Here is a 22,319-nt window from a genome sequence, read left to right as displayed (position 1 = left end):
AGCATTGTCAGTGACAGCTGTGTCAGAAGCAGCAGCAGATGGCTGCAGCTGCATGGGCAGCAGCACCCAGAAAGAAGACCTTCAGGTGACTCTGGGTGGCAGCAGCAATATCAGAGGCAGCAGCATTGGCAGTAGTGGTGTAGGCAGCAGCGGATGGGAGAAGAGACCTCCAGGAGTCAGTGGCAGCAACCTCGGAGGTAGTATTCAGAGGTAGCACTGGTCATGCCCAGAGAAAGCGGGTGTTGACTTTATATCCTGCTACTTTGCTGAATTCATTTATTAATTCTAGAAGTTTTCTGGTGGAACTCTTTGGATCCTGTAAGTATAGAATCATGTCATCGGCAAATAGAGTTTGAGTTCTTCTTTTCCTATGCGTATCCCTTTCTTTTGTCTGTCTGATTGCTCTGGCTAGAGTTTCAAGGTATGTTATATAAAAATGGTGAAAGAGGGCCTCTTTGTCTTGTTCCAGTTTTTAGAGGGAATGCATTCAATTGTTTTTCCATTTAGAATGATGTTGGCTTTGGGTTTAGCATAGATAGCTTTTACAATGTTGAGGTATGTTCCTATTATCCCTACTTTTTCTGGTATTTTAAACAGGAAGGTGTGCTGTATTTTGTCAAATGCTTTTCCAGCACCTATTGAGATGATCATATGGTTCTTATCTTTAAGTCTACTGATGTGATGAATTATGTTTATTGATTTCCATATGTTAAACCAACCTTGCATCTCTGAGATGACCCCCACTTGATCATGGTGCACTATCTTTTTAATATGTTTTTGCATGTGATTTTCCAGAATTTTATTGAGAATTTTTGTATCTATGTTCATCAGGGATATTGGTCTGAAATTTTCATTCCTTGATGTGTCTTTGTCTGGTTTTGGTATCAGGGTGATATTAGCCTCATAGATGAGTTTGGAAGGGTTCCCTCCTTTTCTATTTCATGTGATAATTTGAGGAGTATTGGTATTAGTTCTTCTTTGAAGGTCTTATAGACCTCAGCTGAGAATCTGTCTGGTCCTGGCCTTTTCTTGGTTGGTAGGCTTTTGATGGCATCTTCTATTTCATTGCTTTAAATTGATCTGTTTAAATTGGGTATATCCTCCTGGTTCAGGTTGAGTAGATCATATGTCTATAGAAATTTGTCGATGTCTTTGAGATTTTCTAATTCATTGGAGTATAAATTTTCAAAAATAGTGTCTAATTATCTTCTGTAATTCAATAGTGTCTGTTGTGACATTTCCTTCTTTATCTTATATTTTAGTAATTTGAGTTTTCTCTCTTTCTCTTCATTACTGTGGCTGAGGGTTTATCTATTTTATTTATTTTTTCAAAGAACCAACTTTTAATTTTGTCAAATTTTTCAGTTGTTTCTTTTGTTTCAATTTCATTAATTTCAATTCTGATTTTAATTATTTCCTGTCTTCTACTACTTTTGGTGTTGGTTTGTTTTTCTTTTTCTAGGGCTTGAGATGTAATGTTAGGTCATTTATTTGTTGAATTTTTTCTTTTAATCAATGAACTCAATGCAGTGAACTTTTCTCTTAGTACTGCCTTCATAGTTTCCCAGAGATTTTGATATATTGTATCAGTGTTCTCATTTACCTCTAAGAATTTATTTCTGTCTTCCGTGATGTCTTCTACTATCCATTTTCATTCAGTAGCATGTTATTTAGTCTCCAGGTGTTGGAGTAACTTCTATTTTTTATTTTGTCATTGGTTTCTAATTTCATTTCATTATGGTCTGATAGGATCCAGGATAGCATTTTTTTTTTTTGCTAGGAAGTTCTTTGTGATACAACATACGGTTTATTTTAGAGAAGGATCCATATGCTGCTGAAAAGAAAGTGTATTCACTTAATGATGGATGAAATATCCTGTCTATTACTGTTAAGTCTAAATTATTGATGTATTATTGAATTTTATAGTTTCTTTGTTTAGTTTTTGTTTGGAAGATCTATCCAGTGGTAACAGAGGTGTGTTAAAGTCACCCAGTATTATTGTGTTGTGGTCTATTTGATTCGTGAAATTGAGAGGGTCTGTTTGATGTATGTAGATGCTCCATTTTTGGGGGCATAACTCTTCACAATTGTTATGTCTTGTTGATTTATGGTTTCCTTAAGCAGTATGAAATGTCCTTCTTTATCCCTTCTGACTAACTTTGGCTTATAGCACACTCTATCTGATATGAGGATAGAATCCCCTGCTTATTTACAAAGTCCATGTGATTGATGTTTTTTCCCATCCTTTCACCTTCATTCTATGGATGTCTTTTCCTATGAGATCAGACTCTTGAAGGCAGTATATTGTTGGGTCTTTTTTAAAAACCAATCTGCCAGTCTGTGTCATTTGATTGATGAATTTAGGCCATTAACATTATTGAGATATGATTTATATTACTGGTCACTTTGGTTTATTTTTGGTTTTTAACTTGACTTGATTTCTCCTTTGACTGGCTTTTCCTTTAGTGTAGTTCCTCCCTTTGCAGATTTTCATTGTTGTTTTTCATTTCTTCCTCATAGAATATTTTTCTGAGCATATTCTGTAGTGCAGGCTTTCTAGTTGTAAATTCATTTAACTTTTCTTTATCATGGAAGGTTTTTATTTTGTCATCAAATCTGAAGCTTAATTTTGCTGGATATAAGATTCTTGGTTGGCATCCATTTTCTTTCAGATATTGGTATATGTTGTTCCTAGGTATCCTACCTTTGAGGGTATGGATTAAGAAATCTTCTTAGATCTGAATTGGTTTTCCCCTATATGTATAACTGATACTTTTCTCTTGCGGCCTTTAAAATTCTGTCTTTATTCTGTATGCTAAACAATTTCATTAGAATGTGCGTTGGTGTGGATCTGTTGTAATTTTGTACATTTGGTGTCCTGTAAACCTCTTGTATTTGATTTTCCATTTCACTCTTTAGGTTTAGGAAATTTTCTGATATTATTTCATTTAGAAGATTGTGCATTTCTTTCGTTTGTATCTCTATGCCTTCCTCTATCCCAATAATTCTTAAATTATCTTTTCAAATTATCCCATAATTCTTGGAAGTTCTGTTCATGTTTTCTTACCATCTTCATTGTGTGGTTAACTTCATTTTCAAGATTATATATATTTTGTCTTCATTGTCTGAGGTTCTGTCTTCAAGGGGTCTAGTCTATTGGTGATGCTTTCTTTTGAGTTTTTATTTGGTTTATTATTTCCTTCATTTCAAGGATTTCTGTTTGTTTTTTTTCCCCAGAATTTCTGTCTCTTTTTTGAAGTAATCTTTTGCTACCCACATTTGCTTTCTTATCTCTTTATTGAATTGATCATTTGCTGCCTGCATTTGCTCTCGTATATCATTCTTTACTTTGCAGATCATTTTAATCATGTACATCATGAACTCTTTCTCTAACCTTCTTCTACTGTGCTGTAGTAGCATCTTGGTTTATTTGAGGGCATTTTCTTTCCTTGTTTTTTCATGTTGTTTGTGTGTCTTCCTCTCTAACAGTGTGGATCCAAGGTGGAGGGTGAGAGGGTTCCCGGGAAGTGTGTGTGGAGTGCTGGTGGAGTTTGGGCAATAAAGTAGTTCCTATTTGAACCTACAAGTGCCTCGTGGCGGCTCGGTTATTTTGTGCCCAGCCAGACTGCAGCATTTGTAGGAAGGAACAATGAAGAAAATCTAGGAGAGGGTTTATATCAGCTCTGTTTTTTAAAAGACTTTCTGGAAAGCTACAACATAACTTTTGTTTACCTGCTTTAGACCAGAACATATATAGTCCATGTCCACTCCTAACTAAAAGACAATATGACAATTATAGCCTTTTTTCCCCTGTGCTTCATATATCTAGTTAAAAATTAAGGATTATTTTGCTAAGTAGGAAAGTGAATATTTGAATAGCAACTGGCATCTTGTTTCATAGTAAATAAAGCAACCCTAGATATTAGAAATTCTCTAATTGACTGCTACTTTCCTGCTAACCTTTACCAATCCCTGGGCTCTTAGAGGACACTAAAGAACATTATACCCCCTTTTTTTTTATAAAATTGTACCTGTGTATACATGCATGGATTTTATTAGGATTGTTATCTCTGAAATCTATCCATGAACTGTGGCCTGTTTTTTTTTTTTTTTTAATGAACCCACTGTTAAGATTTCCTATTAGAGTATTCCACTATAAGAGTTTTTTTTTTTTTTTGAGAAAATTTTTCTGTTTATTCACTCACAAGTTGCTAGTGTGCTCTGTTATCCAGTAAATACAACAGCTTTTAAAGATTAAAGGACACCATGATAATCTATTAAGTGCTTACCATGTACCTGACATGGAACTGTAAGCCTTAAGTACATTATTACTTCTCTCCGTTTTACAGTGTGAAAATAATCAACCTTAGGATTTACAGCTAGTGAATGCTGGAGCTTATATTTGAACCCAGGTCTAACATCAGTATCCTTTTTTAGTTATCATGAAATAGACACTTTACTATAAGCATTAGATACATTGAGTAGAAGGATTTTTAACGGTTCAGTTTCAAATTCTTGCCTTGATTTATATAACTAGGAGTCTCTTTGTGTCTTAGTTTTTTATTACTGCTTTGCAAAACCACTTAAATTGTTGAAGTATATGATAATGCTACTCTTCTGATTTTGTATTTTTTAAACCTATATTGCAATCAGTAAGAAACAAGTCATGTGACAAATGCCAACCAGCTATCTAAACTAAGAGCCATACAAAATGATCATATTTAAAAATGTCTTCTCAGCATTCAAATTGTATATATCATTAAAACATTCTGTGAAAACCAACATTTCATCACCTTGTAAAGTGGAACTCACTGTTGCTGTGGGTTCTTTTTTCTCCCAAGCGTGCTGTCATGGATGCAGACGGCATCACACATGTACTTGAACATAAAAGCTTTTTGCTTTAAGCTGAGGTTTTTGACCCCATTGATAATACAGGCGTTCTCATAATTTTCTCTCTTCAGCCCCTTTATGAACAAAAAAGAGTAGAAAAGGGAAAATTATGAGTAATTATAGTATTAAATTACTATGGAAAACCATTTGAGTCCTTTAAAATTCTCTTTTCAAATCACCAGCTTCTTATATAGTAAAATTCTTACATTGACAAGTTCTAGATTATGAGCACGCCTTTATTTATCAACTGATACCTCTGCCTCTTGTTTTATCAAAAACGTTCTTTTCTTGCTTATTTTCACTATAGAGGCTAGATGTGACTCCAGAAGTTTTCATAATAAGCAAATAGGCAGTAGTAGGCCAGCTGCTGCTTTCTAATCTCTGGACACAAACTGTCATGAAGCAGCATTTGGTTGTTCTTTCTGTAAGTGTTGATTCTTATTTAATTCTAGGGCGATTTGACGAAATTGTTATTGAAGAGAGAAGACAGTGTGCTGAAGACCTGCTACAGTTCTCTGCCAATATTCCAGCTCTTTACAACAGTAAACAGCTTGAAGATTTTTTTAAGGTTTGATAGTCTTCTGGAATATTTTATATCATATTGAATATTTTTATTTTCTAATTTGTAGTAAATTCAAGTAGAAAATTCATTTCCTTTTGAATTTCATTGTTCACTAAAAACGTAGAAGTTAATTTCTAAATAACCATGTCTGTGGCATATCTTGCTTTTAGCATAAAGAGCTATACAATTTTTGATTGAAAGATCTTAAAAAATTGATGCAAAGGGCTTAGGGATTTTCGAATTCAACCACAATTGGAATACATTAAAATTTGGTATCATGAAACTCTTTTTCTTTTTGAGGTATATTTCAGTGGCAGACTTCTCTTTGAGATATAAAATCCTACAAGTCCATGTTACATTTGTTGTAATTATGTTGGTTTGTGTAAAGATATAAAAAATTAGTCTTTGCACAGTTTTAGAGAGGTAGGCCATTGCACGTAGTATTATCTGAGATCATTGAATATTAATGTTTTGAGTTTTTTTTAAATAATGCTTTAATTCTGAGTTATTTATCATTTTTAATAATTATTTTCTAATATATTTTCAACTTAACCTGTGCAGGTTGTCAGTTTCTTTCACTGTTTTTACCCCCACAGTTTTCCTATTGCATTTAGTTAGCCTTTTAGAAAAAAAGTTAGGTGATGGTTTTATCATTGTTTTTTTCCTTTTTTAATTTTAGCTGAAAATACACTGGTTTGTATAAATTAAATTTCTTAGAATACATAACTATCATGATATATCAGTAGTGGGGTATTTAATTTTACTGGTGCTAGTGAATCTCTATACAGGGAATTCATTTTTTTTATGACCTAATTTAGTTTACTGAAGAAATTTGATCTTTTGAAAGACATTGCAGACCTATGACTTAGAGTAATAGAAATAGTAATAGAAAATTTTGTAATGACTAGGTGTAGTGGTGCAGACCTGTAATCCCAGCAATTTGCTGAGGCAGGAGGATCACAAGTTTGAGGCCAGCTTAGGCAACTTAGTGAAACGCTGTCTCAAAAAATGAAAGGGGGTGGGGATATGACTCAGTGGTAGAGTGCCCCTGGGTTCAATCACAGTATCTGAGAGAGAGAGAGAGAGAGAGAGAGAGAGAGAGAGAGAGAGAGAGGGGTAGGTTTGTATTGACTAAATTCCTTATGATTGACCTTGTTGCTTACTTTTTCATTACTCTGCAAACTAGACTGAGATCATAAATTTGGTTTCTGCTAATTCCCCAGTGCAGATCTTTGGGATGAAAGGCCAAGTCAAATTGATACAGTATTTGACTCTTTGCTATTCTCTGTTATAGTTTTTTTCCCCCCACTATCTGACAGAGAATTAGTACTTACAGAAAAAGGCTATTACTATTAAGCAAGAAGATTTTTTTCTTTATAGAGGTGGTGAAAGGTATAGAATTACAAAAATCAGTTTGGGAATTAATAGAAGTCAAATTATAGGTTCTAAACAGTTTAAATAAAAGTTTCCTGTTTGTTCCATTTCTTTTTTTTTTTTTTTTAAAGAGAGAGTGAGAGAGGAGAGAGAGAGAGAGAGAGAGAATTTTAATATTTATTTTTTAGTTATCGGCGGATACAACATCTTTGTTTTGTATGTGATGCTGAGGATCGAACCCGGGCCGCACGCATGCCAGGCGAGCGCGCTACCACTTGAGCCACATCCCCAGCCCTTGTTCCATTTCTTTTGGATTTGGAATGCCTGATTATAATTGCTTCTGGAAGAAGAATTTTTACACTTTAGGAAATGAGACCTTATTTTTAGGGTTCATGAAAAAATTGACAGTTTTAAAAATTGATAGTAATTTTGGAAAATATCTTGGAACTATTTTAATCAGTGCTGGACAGGAGCAGGATATGACAGTAGTTTTAGTCTTTTGAAACAGAGAAAATATGGTCTTTAAGGTTATTTAGCTACAAGCAAAGAAAAAAAAAAAAAGCTTGCCTCTTGTCTTATCCAAGAGGTCTGAGTGAGGAAGGTAGTTACAGGCTGGTATAGAGTTTAGGAATGTTATCAAGTATCTAGATTTCTGGGTTTGAGTATGAAAAGCAAAGTGTCAAAAGAAACATGAAAGCTTTTACAGAAAGAATGTCTAGAGGTAGTTCTTACATCTCTTTGACCAGAACTGGGTCACATGACTATCCTTAATTTGAAGGAGATCACCGGAAGATGATTTTTAGCTTTCTGATTCTGATCATGGTTGAAGATGGGGTAGTGAGGAGAGGTTTTTGGGTTAGCCAGTCTGTAGGGTATGTGCCTCAATAACATTTTTTTTTTTCTGTTTGTAGGAACACTGATGATATCACACACAAATGACCATATAGCCACTTGTTTAGGCTGAATTTTTTGTTTTTTGGGTACCTGGGGTTGAACTCAGGGCTCTCCACCACTGAGCCACATCTCTACCCCTATTTTGTATTTTATTTAGAGACAGGGTCTCACTTTACTGAATTGGTTAGTGCCTTGCTTTTGCTGAGGCTAGCTTTGAACTATGATCCTCCTGCCTCAGCCTCCTGAGTTGATGGGATTATAGGTGTGTGCCACTGTGCCCAGCCTGACTTTTCTTTAAGACATTCTTAAGAGTTGAAGGAATAAAATAATGGATCTGTGTATTACTCCTCATTTACCTTCAAAAATTAATAGTATAGGGGCTAAGGCTGTAGCTCAGTGGCAGAGCAATTGCCTAGTGCATGTGAGTCACTGGGTTTGATCCTCAGCACCACATAAAACTAAACAAATTAAATAAATGTATGCTGTCCATCTACAACTACATAATTTATAAATTATATAATTTATAATTTAAAAAATGTTACCAGACATTAAAAAAATTTAACAGTATATTGCCAATCTTGTTTGACTTATGTTTTTCCATCACGTATTATTTAATGGTTATTTATTATAGCTTTATTAACATAACTTAAAATTTACCAGTTATAATAAGTATGCAATGAATGCACTGACTTTCGTTTACAGACTTGTGGAGCTATTGCCACCGATCAGTTTTAGATCATTTCCATTACGTCAAAGAAGTTTCCCCATGTCTTCTTGCCAGTGTTCCCCTTTCCCATTCCCGGCCCTGCACAGCCACTGTTTCTGACTATAGATTTGCCTTTTTTCAGTGTTTCAGATACATTGAATCATATGATAAGTAGTCTTTTGTTCTAGTTCCTTTCACTTAGCATGTTTTTGAGCTTCATCCATGTTATATCTTGTATCACTATGTCATTCTGTATATTATTCACTGTATATTGCTGGATAGTTTTCTGTTAGTAGTTTCCCTCTTATTAGTTCCAAGCTGCTTTATGGATGCTTGAAACTGTGGGAGTACCAAACCCTGTATAAGCTATGTTTTTTCTTGTTTATACCTATAAAGTTCAATTCATGAATTAGGCAATAAATGATTAGCAACAATAATAGTAAAATACAAAAATTATAGCAATATCCTATGATAAAAGTTGTTAAAACTTATGAATTGTTTATTTCTAGATTTTTTTCATAAAATATTTTCAATCTGCACTTGATGGTAGATGCAAAGCAAAGTTGTAGGTAAGGAGGGACTTCTGTAATCTTGTGTATTTGTTGACAAATTGATGGACATTTAGTTATTCTAGCATTTGGCTCTTATAACTTAGGCTACTGTGAACATTTATGTACATATCTTTGTGTGGATATATGTTTTCATTTTACTTGGGTAGATTGTGAGGACTGGAATTTCTGAATCTTAAGTTTATGTATTAAAGAAACAGCCAAACTGTTTCCTGAATTAACTTACCATTTATATTCCCCAACAATGTGTGGAAGTCCCAGTTCTCTTACAACCTCACCAACACTTGGTATTGTCTGATTTTGCTTTCCTAATGGTGTAACGATGTTTAATGTTTTCCTGTGCTTATTCATACAACTTCTTTGGTGAAATGTCTGTTAAAAATATGCTTGGTTTTTGATTGAGTGGCTCTGAATATATTCTGGATAAAAGTCTTCTATTAGATATAGGATACAATCCTCAGAACAGTACTGTATTATTATCCCTGTCCAATATGGGATTGTAAATATTTTCTTTGAATCTGTGGCTTTGTCTTTTCATTTTCTTAATGGGTGCTATTTGAAGAATAAAAACTTCCAGTTTTTAATAAAGTATAATTTATCAGGTTTTCCATTTTTCATGGATTATGCTATTTTTGGCATTTCTAGAGCTTTTTGATTTACCCAAGGCTATGAAGATTTCCTCCCTAGATGGTTTAGTTTTACGTTTAGGTCTGTGATCTGTTTTAAGTTAATTTTTATGTATGGATTAAAGCAACAGTGTAAATTCATCTTTTGGGACATGAGATCTAATAGTCTTGGCACCATTTATTGAAAAGATTCCTTTCTCCAGTGAATTGACACTATTATTGAAAATAAATTGACTGTAAATATGATGGCTTATTTTTGGACTGTTGATATGTCCTATTAATTTGTGCTTATTCTTATGCTAGGACCATACTGCTTAGATTACTATAGCTTTATAGGTTTTGAAGTCAGATAGTATAAGTTTGCCTACTTTTTGCCCAAATTGTTATGGAAATTTTGAACCTGTTGAATTTACATAAAAAAGTTTGGCATCAGCTTGTTCATATGAACAAAAATTTTCATAAAATTTAATTTGAAAGTACATTAACTTTGTAGTTCAATTTGGGGAGAATTGTCATCTTGACTATTCTAATCCATGAACATGAAATGACTCTCCATTTATTCAGATGTTTTTAATGTCTCTCAGTAGCATTTTTTAATTTTCAAGGTGTAAGTCTGGTATTTCTTGTGTTACTTTTATTACTCAGCTTCTTATTCTTGGATTCTAGTAGTGAATGGAATTCACTTAGTATGATGCTTTAAAGATTAATCTGTGTTGTAGCATAGTACTTTATTTTTTTTTATGCCTGTATGATATTCATTCATATGGTTATGGATATGCCACTTTAGGTTTGTTTTTGTTTACTAGTTAAAATTTAGATTCTGTACATTTTGGCTATTTATGAATAATATTATTACGAATATCAGTGCATAGTTTTTATATGGATTGTGAAAATTTTGTTTCTCTTAGGCCTGGGAGGAGCAGAATTGTTGTGGGAAGATTTTTAATTTTAATTTAATTTATTTACTTATTCTTTGTTCTGATTTTTTTTTCCTTCTTTTTGTGTCAGCATTGGTAACATGTCTTTCTAGGAATTTTCACCAAAATTGTATAATTTGTTGGTATAAAGTTGTTCACAGAATTCTCATAAAACATTTTAAATTTTTAAAGTCTGATCTTATTTATTGCTCTTAAAAAGCCTTATTATTATTATTTTTTTTTACTTAACTCAAATTTAGAAGTAGGAGCTCTCAGAGAGGACAACCTGAGTTTCTTTTCAGTCTGTTGCTGGCATTTTTCTTTGGCCTTCATTTTCTTGGCTAAAAGTTTAGCATATTGTGCAGCTTCCTGTTTTCTTTAGTGGGCCAGTTTTTCAGAGCAATGTACCAGTGTTTGTCCTGCAGGACATGTGGAGGAATAAGATACTTAATCTTAGGGGGCTTTTCTTCTTTATTAAAGGACTTTCTTAAAACTATTGGCTGTCAGGAGCTGCAACACAGAAGTGAGCATGGACCCTTATTGAGTGACAGGTGTGAGAATGGTTTCAGCTGCTCCAGGAAACAGGTGGATCTCACCTCTGCTCAGTAGGAGAATGAAGCTCTGGGAGTGGGTGTCACCCAGTGAGACTGGGCTGCACCCCCGGAAACTCAATCCCTTTCCCTCATTTGGGAATAACTTTCTTAAGTGTCTTCCCCTCAATAAATAGGGTCTCAGGCGTGCTCTCTCTTTTTCTTTCCAACAGACCCTTAAGGTTGAGAGCAGTCTCTGACTCCTGAAAGCAAAAGGTATTTCTGAATGTTTCTTTCGTCGTCTTCTAGGTTATTGGTGCAGCCAGCTCTTGTGAACCAGGTTGTCAGCCCAGCTACCTGGTAATAATTGGCAGACATTGTCTTTTCTAGAGAGATCATATAGTTTGGGGATTCTCCTCATTTTGTGCCTCAGGTGATGAGGCACTGTAGTATCTGTCAGCCTTTGGCAGTATCATTAACCAAGTTGAGAATGAATACATTGACATCCACAATGCCGGGATTTATGCTTGCTTTCTCCAGTTCTCTGTGGTCGATAGCAGAAATGCCCCCTACTCAATAGCAGATGGAGGTAGTTGGGGATCAAGACACCCTATTTCGTGGGGAGACCTTGTTTGTCATTTCTACTACTGAGACAGACCACATAACCCTTCTATTATCCCAGAATGTGAGCAGCAACCTCTGTGGCATATTTTCCTTATAAAAAGCATAAAGTTTGAGCTCATCATCCATGTTAATGTGTTTCTGGCGGCTAGTGGCTGGGAAGGCAATAATGGAGCTTCATCCTGAAGCAGCTGATCACTGCCACAAAAAAAGAGCAATGTTTCTGATTTTTATAGGTGTTAGTGATGTCTCCTCTTTCATTATCCTTTTGGTAATTTTGTATCTTGTCTGTTTTTTTTGTGGGTCATCTTAGCTAAAAATTTGCAGTTTTTGTTTATCTTTTCAGAGGTACAACTTTTGATTCAGTTTTTGTTTATTGATTTTGTTTTCTGTTTCATTTTGTTAAATTTTGCTCTAAACTTTCCTTCCTTTTACTTGCTTTGGAATTATTTTGCTGTTTATCTAATTCCTTAAAGTGAAAACTTAAGTTATTGGTTTGAGAATGTTCTTGTCTAATATAGGATTTACAGCAATAAATGTCCCTGAGCACTGTTTGAGCCTCAACCCATAAATTTCTCTTTTTTTAATTTTTTTTTAATTCAGCTCATTGTATATCCTGTTGTGTAATTTCTCTGTTGACCCATTGGTCATTTAGAAATTGATTCTTTAATTTCTAAATATTTGTGGATTTTCTGAAGTTTCTTTTATTGTTGGTTTCTAATTTTGTTTAATTATGATTAGAGAATGTATTTTGTGTGATTTCAGTTCTTTCAAATTTAGGGAGACTTGGTTTATTCACTAGCATTAGCTATGTCCTTGAGAATATTCTATGGGTACTTAAAAGGGATACATATTTTGTTGTCAGGTGAAATTTTTCTAACTAGATAAAGACAGTTCTTTTTGCTGTGCTAGAGAGCTAATGGGGTCTGTATTTCGCTGGGAATTTACTCTCTTGGTTAGTAGTGTTTGGGACATAGAACTTGCTGGTGGGAGGCAGAAAGAAGGATGTTGAGAAGCAGAAGGATTACTGTTTTAATTATTTATAATGTCTTAAGGATCATAAGTCCTTTTATCTATGATTGGAGCCTTTGGTCCATAAAGTCACAGCACAGAATTGCGCCACCACTTCTTGTCTGATCATAGCATTCTCTAGTTGCATGTCCAGGAAGTGAAAATATCTTTTGAGGTCTGAATTTGCAAATCTAGATATTTGATTAAAATGATGGTCACACTGAGAAATCAATCTTATATTTGTTTTTACATCTTTAAAAAACTCTCTCTTCACTAGAAATATCTTTATTTTTTTTTACTTTTACCTAAGTTACATGTGAGTCTCAACCTGAATGGCTTCTCAGATCACTTGAGATGTTGTGTAATATGTTGTAGTTTATAATTTGATAAAATTCAATGACTTCCTGATTCATTTCATCATTTATCACTAATTAAAATTACCGGTCCTTAAGAAAAAATATTCTTAAGCTGGTGAGTTTTTTCTTCTTGTGCATTTTCACACCTCAGGTTTTTCTATTATTAACAACTTGCATTGGTGTGGTACATTTATATAATTGATGAACCAATATTGATATACTTAGTGATTTTTGGAATGTAATTGTGAACTAGTTTAATAGATTAATAGCTCCTATATTTCTTATATATACTCAGTCAAAATAACTAATATATACTACCATTTTAAAATGTTCTTAATGACAAGAAAACAATTACTCTGATCTTTTTAGGGTGGAATAATTAATGATGGTTCTGAATTAATTGGTCCTGCTGAAGCTCACTCAGACTCCCTCACTGATACCTTTCCTGAGTATAGTACAGAAGGTAAGAGACTTTAATTTTTTTTCTTTTTTGCATTTAGAGGTTTTCCTTGTAGAAGACTGTAAATTATATCTATATTGTAAAAAATAGATGTATTTAGGAATTTGAGGGGATTTTACTGATTTTTTTATATATTTTTTTATATTTAATTATCTCTGATATTGGGTGTGTTGGTATTGGGTTGTTAGTATCTCACATTTAATTAGAAGTTTTTTTCTTAGTGGTTTATAAAATAGTGATTCATCCTCAAATTAATGGCATCTTAAATTTGATGAAATGGTATATTGTGTAGTTTAGGGTTTAGTAAGGCGTTCTTATATACTAGACAGTATAATTTGTGATATAAGAATGCTTTACTAAAGTTTATTTAGCAGTATCTTACTTTTAGACAATTTCAAGTCTGGCTTTAAAAAGTTTACTTATTTTAAATGCCTAAAAAGAATAAGACTAAGGTAGTTTCAGTCTTTTTGATATGTTTTCTAGTAACATGAGTCTAAACCAAAGCAATATTTGTACTTTTAATCACTTTAATTCAAGAATGTTTACTCTTTAGTTTGATTCCTTTATTAAGCCATACTTGAATTTATATGGAAATTTTCATATGTATATTTTAGCTTTTGGATTTCTGTAACTAGTTTTTTTTTCAAGAAGATAATGGAATTAAAAAGAAAGATGGGGGGCACTGGGGTTGTGGCTCAGTGGTAGAGTGCTTGCCTAGCATGCACGAGGCACTGGGTTTGATCCTCAGCATCATGTAAATGTTGAATAAAGATATGTGTCCACCGAAAACTTAAGAATGAATATATTTTTAAAATATTTAGTTTTTAGTTGTAGTTGGATACCATATCATTAATTAATTTATTTTTATGTGGTGCTGAGGATCAAACCCAGGGCCTCGCCTATGCTAGGCGAGTGCTTCTACCACTGAGCCACAACCCCAATCCCTTAAGAATAAATACTAAAAAAAAAAAAAAAAAAAAAGAAAGAAAGATAGGGGACAGGTGGGGGTAGGTTTTTTAAAATAGAGTTATTTGAGGTGTAGCTTAGATTTAGTTTATTAAAGGTAAGATAATAGAGTAATATTTCTTGATCTCTTTCATGAGTTGAGTTTGTGGTGGAGGACGATGCTTTATGACTGTCATATAGGAGGTAGTTGCAGTCTCACTACTGTAGTGCTGGGTTTGTGAGGCTATGCACTGATGTCAGACATCGCCAGCCACATTGACATATCTATTGCAGGATATTTGCCTCTTGATTTGTAAGAGCAGATATGTTATTATCAGTTATGTGGAATAATGTACTTACTTTTTTTTTTTCTTTTAATGCTACCATTTGAGAAGTGGTTAGCTTTTATTCTTACCTTGTGCCTCCCATTGACTTAAAAGTAAAGTCCATTTATGTAAACCTTCTGTTTACATTTTTCTGTTTACATGCATGGAGGCCACGAGCATTACACAGGCTTCTAGGGCTCTCCATTTAGCCCTCAGTATCTTTGACTTCATCTTGGTTTTGCCAGAGTTATAGACAAACATTGTTGACAGTAATTTTTCTCCACAACCTGTCATGCTTTTTGGAAAAAAAAAAAAAATCTATTCTCCATGACCTGGTAGACACAGACCCTTTGCAAAGATTTGAAAAAAGTCTAGCCCTTGCTTGGGATGCTAGTGTGATCCTAATTCTAGAACTGGTTTCCTTGAAAGGTGACTTCTCTGGGATAACCTTATCATTCTGTTGCCTCAGATTCCTCACTCATCAGGAAGAGGAGTAGGTTTTTTCACCTGCAAAATATACTGATTCTTTATGATGTCCAATATCAAACAAGTAGGAAAGTTAGAAAGATTTGAAGTTACATATTTATTAATGAGGAGTGTTGTTCTTGAAAATGTAGACTGTTTCTTTCCTCTCTTTTAATTTTTTTATGCAAGAATCAAAGGTTGTGTGATATGGGAGTGATTATGTTCTTTTGATAGCCTTTGTTAACTAGATGGGAGTCTACTGTGATGAGGAAAGGGTATTAGGAGTCTATTTTAGTTTAAGGTAGTCATAATGGGAGCAGTGCAATGATCTTTTTGTTCATTTTTGTAGTCTGGGAGAGAAAGAGAGGGAGGAGCATTTTTATTAGGAATAATTTTTCATGGGATGGTGTGGCTAAATATTGAGGCTGTTCAAGTGAACAGGTGGTTGTATTAATGCTAAAGGAGAGACAAACTAAAGCTAGGGTGAACCTACAATTTATTGTTCAAATTGAGATACTTCTGAGAATTAAAGCCAGTGCTGTATTAGTAATTACACCAAGACCACAGGCATAACACAGGACTACTCCATAATCCTCCCAAAGCACTTGTTTTAGAGTTTACCTCTAAATTTTCACAAAGATGTATTTTCTTTGGAAGAATTTATTTCTTAGGAATGTGTAATTTCTTTTATGAGAGAAATGGGGATAACATTTTTGTTAAAAACACAGAAAAAGACTTATGCACCTAAAACTAATATTGACATTTTATCCTGTCACTAAAGTTTAGTTTTTCAACTGCAGTACTATCTCTAAAACATCTGTGGTTCATGAGACCGAAGAGCATGAAACTGAAAATGCTGTTAATGCTTATGTCTCCTTCCTCATCCCCTTTAAAAGCCTTTTTGTCTGGCTAATTAATCCTGATGAACAAGACACCTAAGTTGACAAATACAGATAGATAGCATTGTCAAACAGCTTACAAATTCATTGTTATTTCAGAGGGAAAATGAGTAGTAAATATCATGAGATTGTCTGATATAATAGGAAAGTGGAAGATTTACTTTGTAAAAAGTCTGGAAAATATAGAGACAACCACAGGAAGGGGGATTCAGTAGCAATAGAGCAAGAAAGGTGACATCCAACCAAGCCCCATAGGTATGCAGTGAAATGGAGGATCGTAAAGAGATTGTATTGACAAATGCTTGTAGTTTGGATTTAGAGCCGAAATGTGAGGTGATTTACTCCATAACAGTTTCTTTGAGTATAGTATTTCAAATGATGTTTTAAAAATAGATTGTCATTTTACATACTTAAGAATTTGTTTCTTGGTGGAATAAGCCAGAGTGGTAAATCTTAATACAGCCTGCTGTTTTCAAGATTGTTTAATTGCAGTTAGAAAGACAAGACATAGCAGTTTGTTTTCTGTTGCTGTAACAATATACCAGAGACTGGGTACTTTATAAAGAAGTGAGGCTTATTTTGTTTATGGTTTTGGAGGCTGAAAGTCCAAGGTTGGGCAGCACATTTGTTCAGCCTCTGGTAAATGCCCTCATGGCTATGTCATAACGTGGTGGAAAAGCCTAAAGGAGGGGAAACAGCTTCATGAAGAGGCAATCCTATGGTGAGACAGGAACCCAGAGACTGGGGAAGGGTCAGTCTAGTTCTTTTTACAACAACCCACTTGGAAACTAATTGGGGTCCCATGAGACCTACATTAATTTATTCTGAGGATGATGTCCCCATTGACTTCATTACCTCTCACTAAGTCCTTTTAACTGTTGTATCACCTAACACTGTCACACTGAGGACCAAGCTTCCAGCACACACGCCTTTTTTGGGACAAACCATATATAAATCATGCCACATAGCAAGTTTATCACATTAACAATGCAATCAACAAATCCTAATTTACTATGGAATCAAAGTAGTGATGGAAACATGAAAATCTGGGATATCTCCTTTTGTGTTAAAATTACAGTTGTTTTATAGTACAGCAGAACAGAGAAACCCCTTTGAGATGTCATGAAATCAATAACTTTGTGATAAGCTGGCAACTGTATTTTATTTAGCATGAAGCTGAACATTATGAAATTATTCTGTAGATTTTTAGACAAAAGGTTGACATTGTTTTACATTTTTAAAAAGAAATGTTGGTTATTCTTTATCTCCTTTGTCCAAAGCAATTAAACTATATTTTCTGAAAGATGAGAGGAGATATAATTGATAGTTAACATTTTATTTCCATTTTAGGCTTCTATGTTTTATTTGAATTAAACTTAGCCATGAAGTTACTATGACATTTGTGGAAACCTGCCCAGATGGTACATGGGAACTGAGCATCTTGACATGTTTCTCTCATCTGTTGGCCTATTTGAAGGATGCAGGTGGCTTTACTGCCATGCTGGCCTTGATATTGGTGCCTTTGATGTTGATTTAGTCTCATCTGGTAACCTGTGTCATTTCCTCTTCCTAATACATTACTTGACTTCCTTTGCAGTTTTAGGAGGGATGTTATCCAGCTTCATGCAGCAAATAAGGGAAAATAATTAGGTGATCATAACCACAAGCAGAATATGAGAGATTGGCTTATTATATGTAGCAGATCTTAAGATTTTTTTTTTTTTTTTTGGTGGTGCTGAGGATCGAACCTGAGGCCTTGTGCATATAAGGCATGCACTCTATCAATTGAGCTATATCCCCCAGCCCAGATCTTATGATTTTTAGATGTGTCTTGGAATAGCAAAATCTACCAAGTTTTTAGGGGGGGTATTCAGTGGGGAGGATGTCTGTGAATTATGAACTAAGAATTCACAAGTACTCATCGTAACACTGATGGAGATAAGAAAGGATCTATTAAGCAGTCTTAAACCGTCCATTTACTTATTTATTTAGTGCTGAGAATTGAGCTCAGGAGCACTGTACCATTGAACTATATTTCTAACCCTTTTTGCTTTCTTTTTTCAGACAGGGTCTTGGCTAAGTTGCTTAGGGCTACTAAATTTGCTAAGGCTGGCCTTGAACTTGCAATCTTCCTGTCTTAATCTCTTGAATCATGATTATAGGCATATATCGCGGTACCCAACTAACTAGCCATTTTAGATTAAATGAGGTATAGAATATATTATATATATATACACATATATATTATATAATATATTGCAGATATTTTTGAAGGATAGCATATATTGCTGATTTTTATAAGGGATTCCCTAAAATGACATTTAGCTCAAGATTTATGTGTTTATTTGATGAAAAGGCAATTCTTTTCTGTATGTAAACGAGCACAAAGATTGTGGTTAAACTGTTACACTGAAGTGTTGATTATAATTAAAATATTGGAGGACTAATTGGGGAAAGTGTTTTAGTCACCTTTTTTGCTGTTGTGACCAAAAGACCTGACAAGAATAGTTTTAAAAGAAAAAGTTTATTTTGGGGCTCATGATTCCAGACCTTTTAGTTCACAGACAGCTGACTCCATTCTTTGGGGCTGAGGTAAGGCAGGCATCATGGTGGAAGAGTGTGGCAGAGGAAAACAGCTAGGGACAGGGCAGCTGGAAGGGGGGTGGGGAAAGAGAAGAAGAGAGGAGAGGAGAAGAGAGGAAGAGGATGGGTAAGGCATGCCCCTAGGGACCTACCTCCTCTAGCCTCACCCTATCTGCCTTCATTTACCATTCAGTTAATCCCTGTCTGGGAATTAATTAACTTTTTGGGTTAAAGCTCTCATAACCCAGTCATTTCACCTCTAATACTTCTTGTATTGTCTCATACATAAGCTTTTGGGGGACACCTCACATCTAAACTGTAACATTTCTACCCCAGGCCCCCAAAAGCTCTTGCTTATTTCACATTTGCAAAGTGTATTTAATCCATTTTCAAGAGTATCCATCGCATTAGCGTTGCCCAAAAGTCCAACTCTAAAGTCTCCTTGGAGACTTAAAGCAAACTCTCATTGTGAGCTCCTGTAAAAATCAAAAGCAGGTTACATGTATCCAGTATATAAAGGTACAAAATAAACACTTCCATTCTACCAGGGAGAAATAGGGACATAGAAAGAAGGGATGGGATCAAAACAAGACTGAAATCTAGCTGGCAAACAAGTCCTGTAGTTCCATGTCTGGAATCTGCTGGCATCTGCTGGTATCTGCTGGCATTGTGATATTCTCTCCAAAGGGCTTGTGTAGCTCCGCCCCTGTGGCTTTGCTGGTTGCAGCCTACATGGCTTCTCTGTTGGTTTGTCTGTGCTCAATTCCTGCAGCTTTCATTGGCAGATATTCCCTAGTACTGTCATTTCTTAATCTTGGGGGTCTCCCCTGCAGCTTTGCCTTCCTTCTCACAACTCATGTATCACCCTATCAGGAGCTGCCCCCAGGAACTCCCACCCTGCTGCACTTTGCCTGGCTTTCCAGGCCTGCCTTTGAAATCTCAGTGAAAGCCTCCATGACCCCCTAACTCTAGCATCCCACTCTCCTGTAGAACCAGTACTACCTGATTGATGCCAGGTCTTCTGCCACCTCAGCAGTAGCCAAACCTCTTAGGATCTTGGCTGCTGCAGCCTCTGATTGCCTGCCTGGCTGAGCATGGTGAAACATCTTCCTAGGCCCTCCTGTGCAAGTAGGGTGCCCCCATGGTCTTTTCTCAAAGGAATTTTTACTTTTATACCCTTCATCCTGAGATGGGTATGGTCTTGCCAGATCCTGAGATGCCCTCAAGCCATGTCTCCTATTGTTTCTGGTCAAAGTATTTATATTTTCTTTAGTGGCTCTAATATCTGTAACTACCACATATTCCTTAGCACTAGTTTTACTGGCAGTTTTCTGACCAAAGTGAAGCTTTTTCAAATCTTCATGCTCCCAGTTATCACAGTAAATTTGGCTAAATGCTAACGGCAATAATCATGCCACCAACTGAATGCTATGATGCCTAGACATTTTTCCCACCAAATTAAGAAGTCCATGGCATTTAAAATCAGCTTCAAAGAAAGTCTCAGAACATGGGCAAAATACAACTTCTTAGCCAGAATGTAATACGAATAGCCTCTGGTCAAATTTCCTTGACTCCTTTCCTTCTCAGTTCTCATCAGAACAATTTTTACAGTCCATTGTGATACTGGCATTCTGGTCTTTTGAACTCACAGTAGAGTGGCCCATTATATTCCACTGTTGGGATGGGCAAAAGGTGTGACTTATGTTGTCAGGGGGAGAAATAAAGAATGTCCATGTGCTTCTGCCCTTTTCAATGCTTAATCACTCAAATCACTAAATACAATTTCACTCTATAGGTTCTTTTTTGTATTAATTTTTTATTTATAAATGACACAGAATGCATTACACCTTACACATATAGAGCACAAATTTTTTATATCTCTGGTTGTATACAAAGTATATTCACACCAATTCGTGTCTTCATACATGTACTCTGGATAATGATGTCCATCACATTCCATTATCATTTCCAACCCCATGCCCCCTCCCACTCCTCTGCCCCATCTAGAATTCATCTATTTCTCTCAAGCTCCCCCTTCTATAGGTTCTTAATCAAGAAAATGACAATCCTTAATGCTAGGCATAATCAATTCACAGAAAACAATTCTAGATTAATTCTGAGCACTGCAAATATACTTAATCTGATAGGCTCATGACAGATATTTCCCTCTACATGGTAAGCTCAAGTGTTAGATCAAAAGTCTCAAGCCTTAGGCTTTAAGTCCAGCAGATGCACACTTACTCAGACTATGGTGATCAGATCAGGAACCAAGGCAGGCTTCTCCTGGGGAGGAGCTGATGGCCGGTTGAGGAGAGGGTCATAGGGAGAAGTTGCAGTTCTCACCAGGGCCAAGATGTGGCTGTAGAGTTTGAGACCGGTGAGGAAGATGCAGAGGATTAGGCAAAGGATGAGAAGAGTTAGGATGGCAGTCCAGGTCTTCATTAGGCTCTCCAGCATGAGGGCTCCGTGTCGGCCGGCTGGATGTCTGTTCATTTGCTCCATCAATTACACTAAATCTTGGGGCTTCTGACCACCCTTTCATCCCTATCTGCTGCCATCGGATTTCTCAGTGACATCATTTGCCTGGGGTTAAAGCATTTGGTCTTGTGGTACCCACCCTGATTTTCTTGCCTCTCCCTCTTATTGGGCAAGGAGCATATGACAGAGACTTCACTCTGAGCTTGCCAGGATGGGGAGAATTGACTTGTTTATGTCAGGGCTATGCCTGATGATCATATTGGAGGGCTCCATAGGTGTGAGACTACAGGTTTCAAAGTGGAGTTTTTAAAATGGAGATGGGCTAAGGCCTAAGGCCTAAGGCCATCCTTATGTCCACTTACAATCTAAAGCTTTCCCAGTTTTTATCACTAACCTTTCCAAAATTCTTTCCACAAGTTTCAAAAAACTCCAAAAGCTTCTGAACAACATAGTCAGGTTAGTCACAGCAACAGCCCCACTTCCAGTACCATTTTCTATTTGTTAGCTTTGTTGCTGTTGTGATCAAAAGACCTGACAAGAACAATTTTTAAAGAGGAAAAGTTTATTTGGGGGCTCACGGTTTCAGAGGTCTCAATCCATTGACAGCTGGCTCTATTTCTTGTGGCTCAAGGTGAGTAAGAATATCACTGTGGAAGAGTGTGGCAAAAGAAAGCAGGTCAGGACCTGGCTAGGAAGCAGAGACTCTCCTCATCACAGACAAAGTATGTACTATAGATGCACACCCCCAGTGACCCAACCCCTCCAGCCATACCCCACCAGCCCATAGTCATCACTCAGTTAATCCCTACCAGTGGACTAACACACTGATTAGGTAAGATTCTCATAGCCTAGTCATTTCACCTCTAAGCTTTCTTGAATTATCTCACACGTGAGCTTTCAGGGGACACCTATCATCCAAACCATAACAGAAAGTATATAATTATTTAATTTGATCAAAACTTTCTTTATAGAAATCTTATTTATTTTATATTTTGATTACATGTACTGTTTTTATTTAATGGATTTAAAAGCTTATGCTTTGAGGCAGAATCATTTTTAAAGAGGGGTATTCTTAAATAGATCGATTAAGGCTGCTTTTAAGATAAA

General features: G+C 35.6%; 1 protein-coding gene across 2 annotated transcripts in view; it reads left to right on the top strand.

Moving 5' to 3' along the window:
- Rps6kc1 (ribosomal protein S6 kinase C1) overlaps nt 1–22,319 on the top strand; it is a 196,608-nt gene that overhangs the window by 43,494 nt on the left and 130,795 nt on the right. For both annotated transcript variants that reach the window (XM_027934804.2, XM_027934803.2), the window contains exons 4-5: nt 5,343–5,458; nt 13,426–13,519. In XM_027934804.2, the coding sequence (XP_027790605.1) occupies nt 5,343–5,458; nt 13,426–13,519 (210 nt within the window). The remainder of the gene's footprint in view (nt 1–5,342; nt 5,459–13,425; nt 13,520–22,319) is intronic.

Source organism: Marmota flaviventris, chromosome 12, assembly GCF_047511675.1.
Source record: "Marmota flaviventris isolate mMarFla1 chromosome 12, mMarFla1.hap1, whole genome shotgun sequence".
Lineage (NCBI taxonomy): Eukaryota > Metazoa > Chordata > Mammalia > Rodentia > Sciuridae > Marmota > Marmota flaviventris.
Note: the sequence above shows the minus strand (reverse complement) of the source record. Positions and strands in the feature narration are given on the sequence as shown.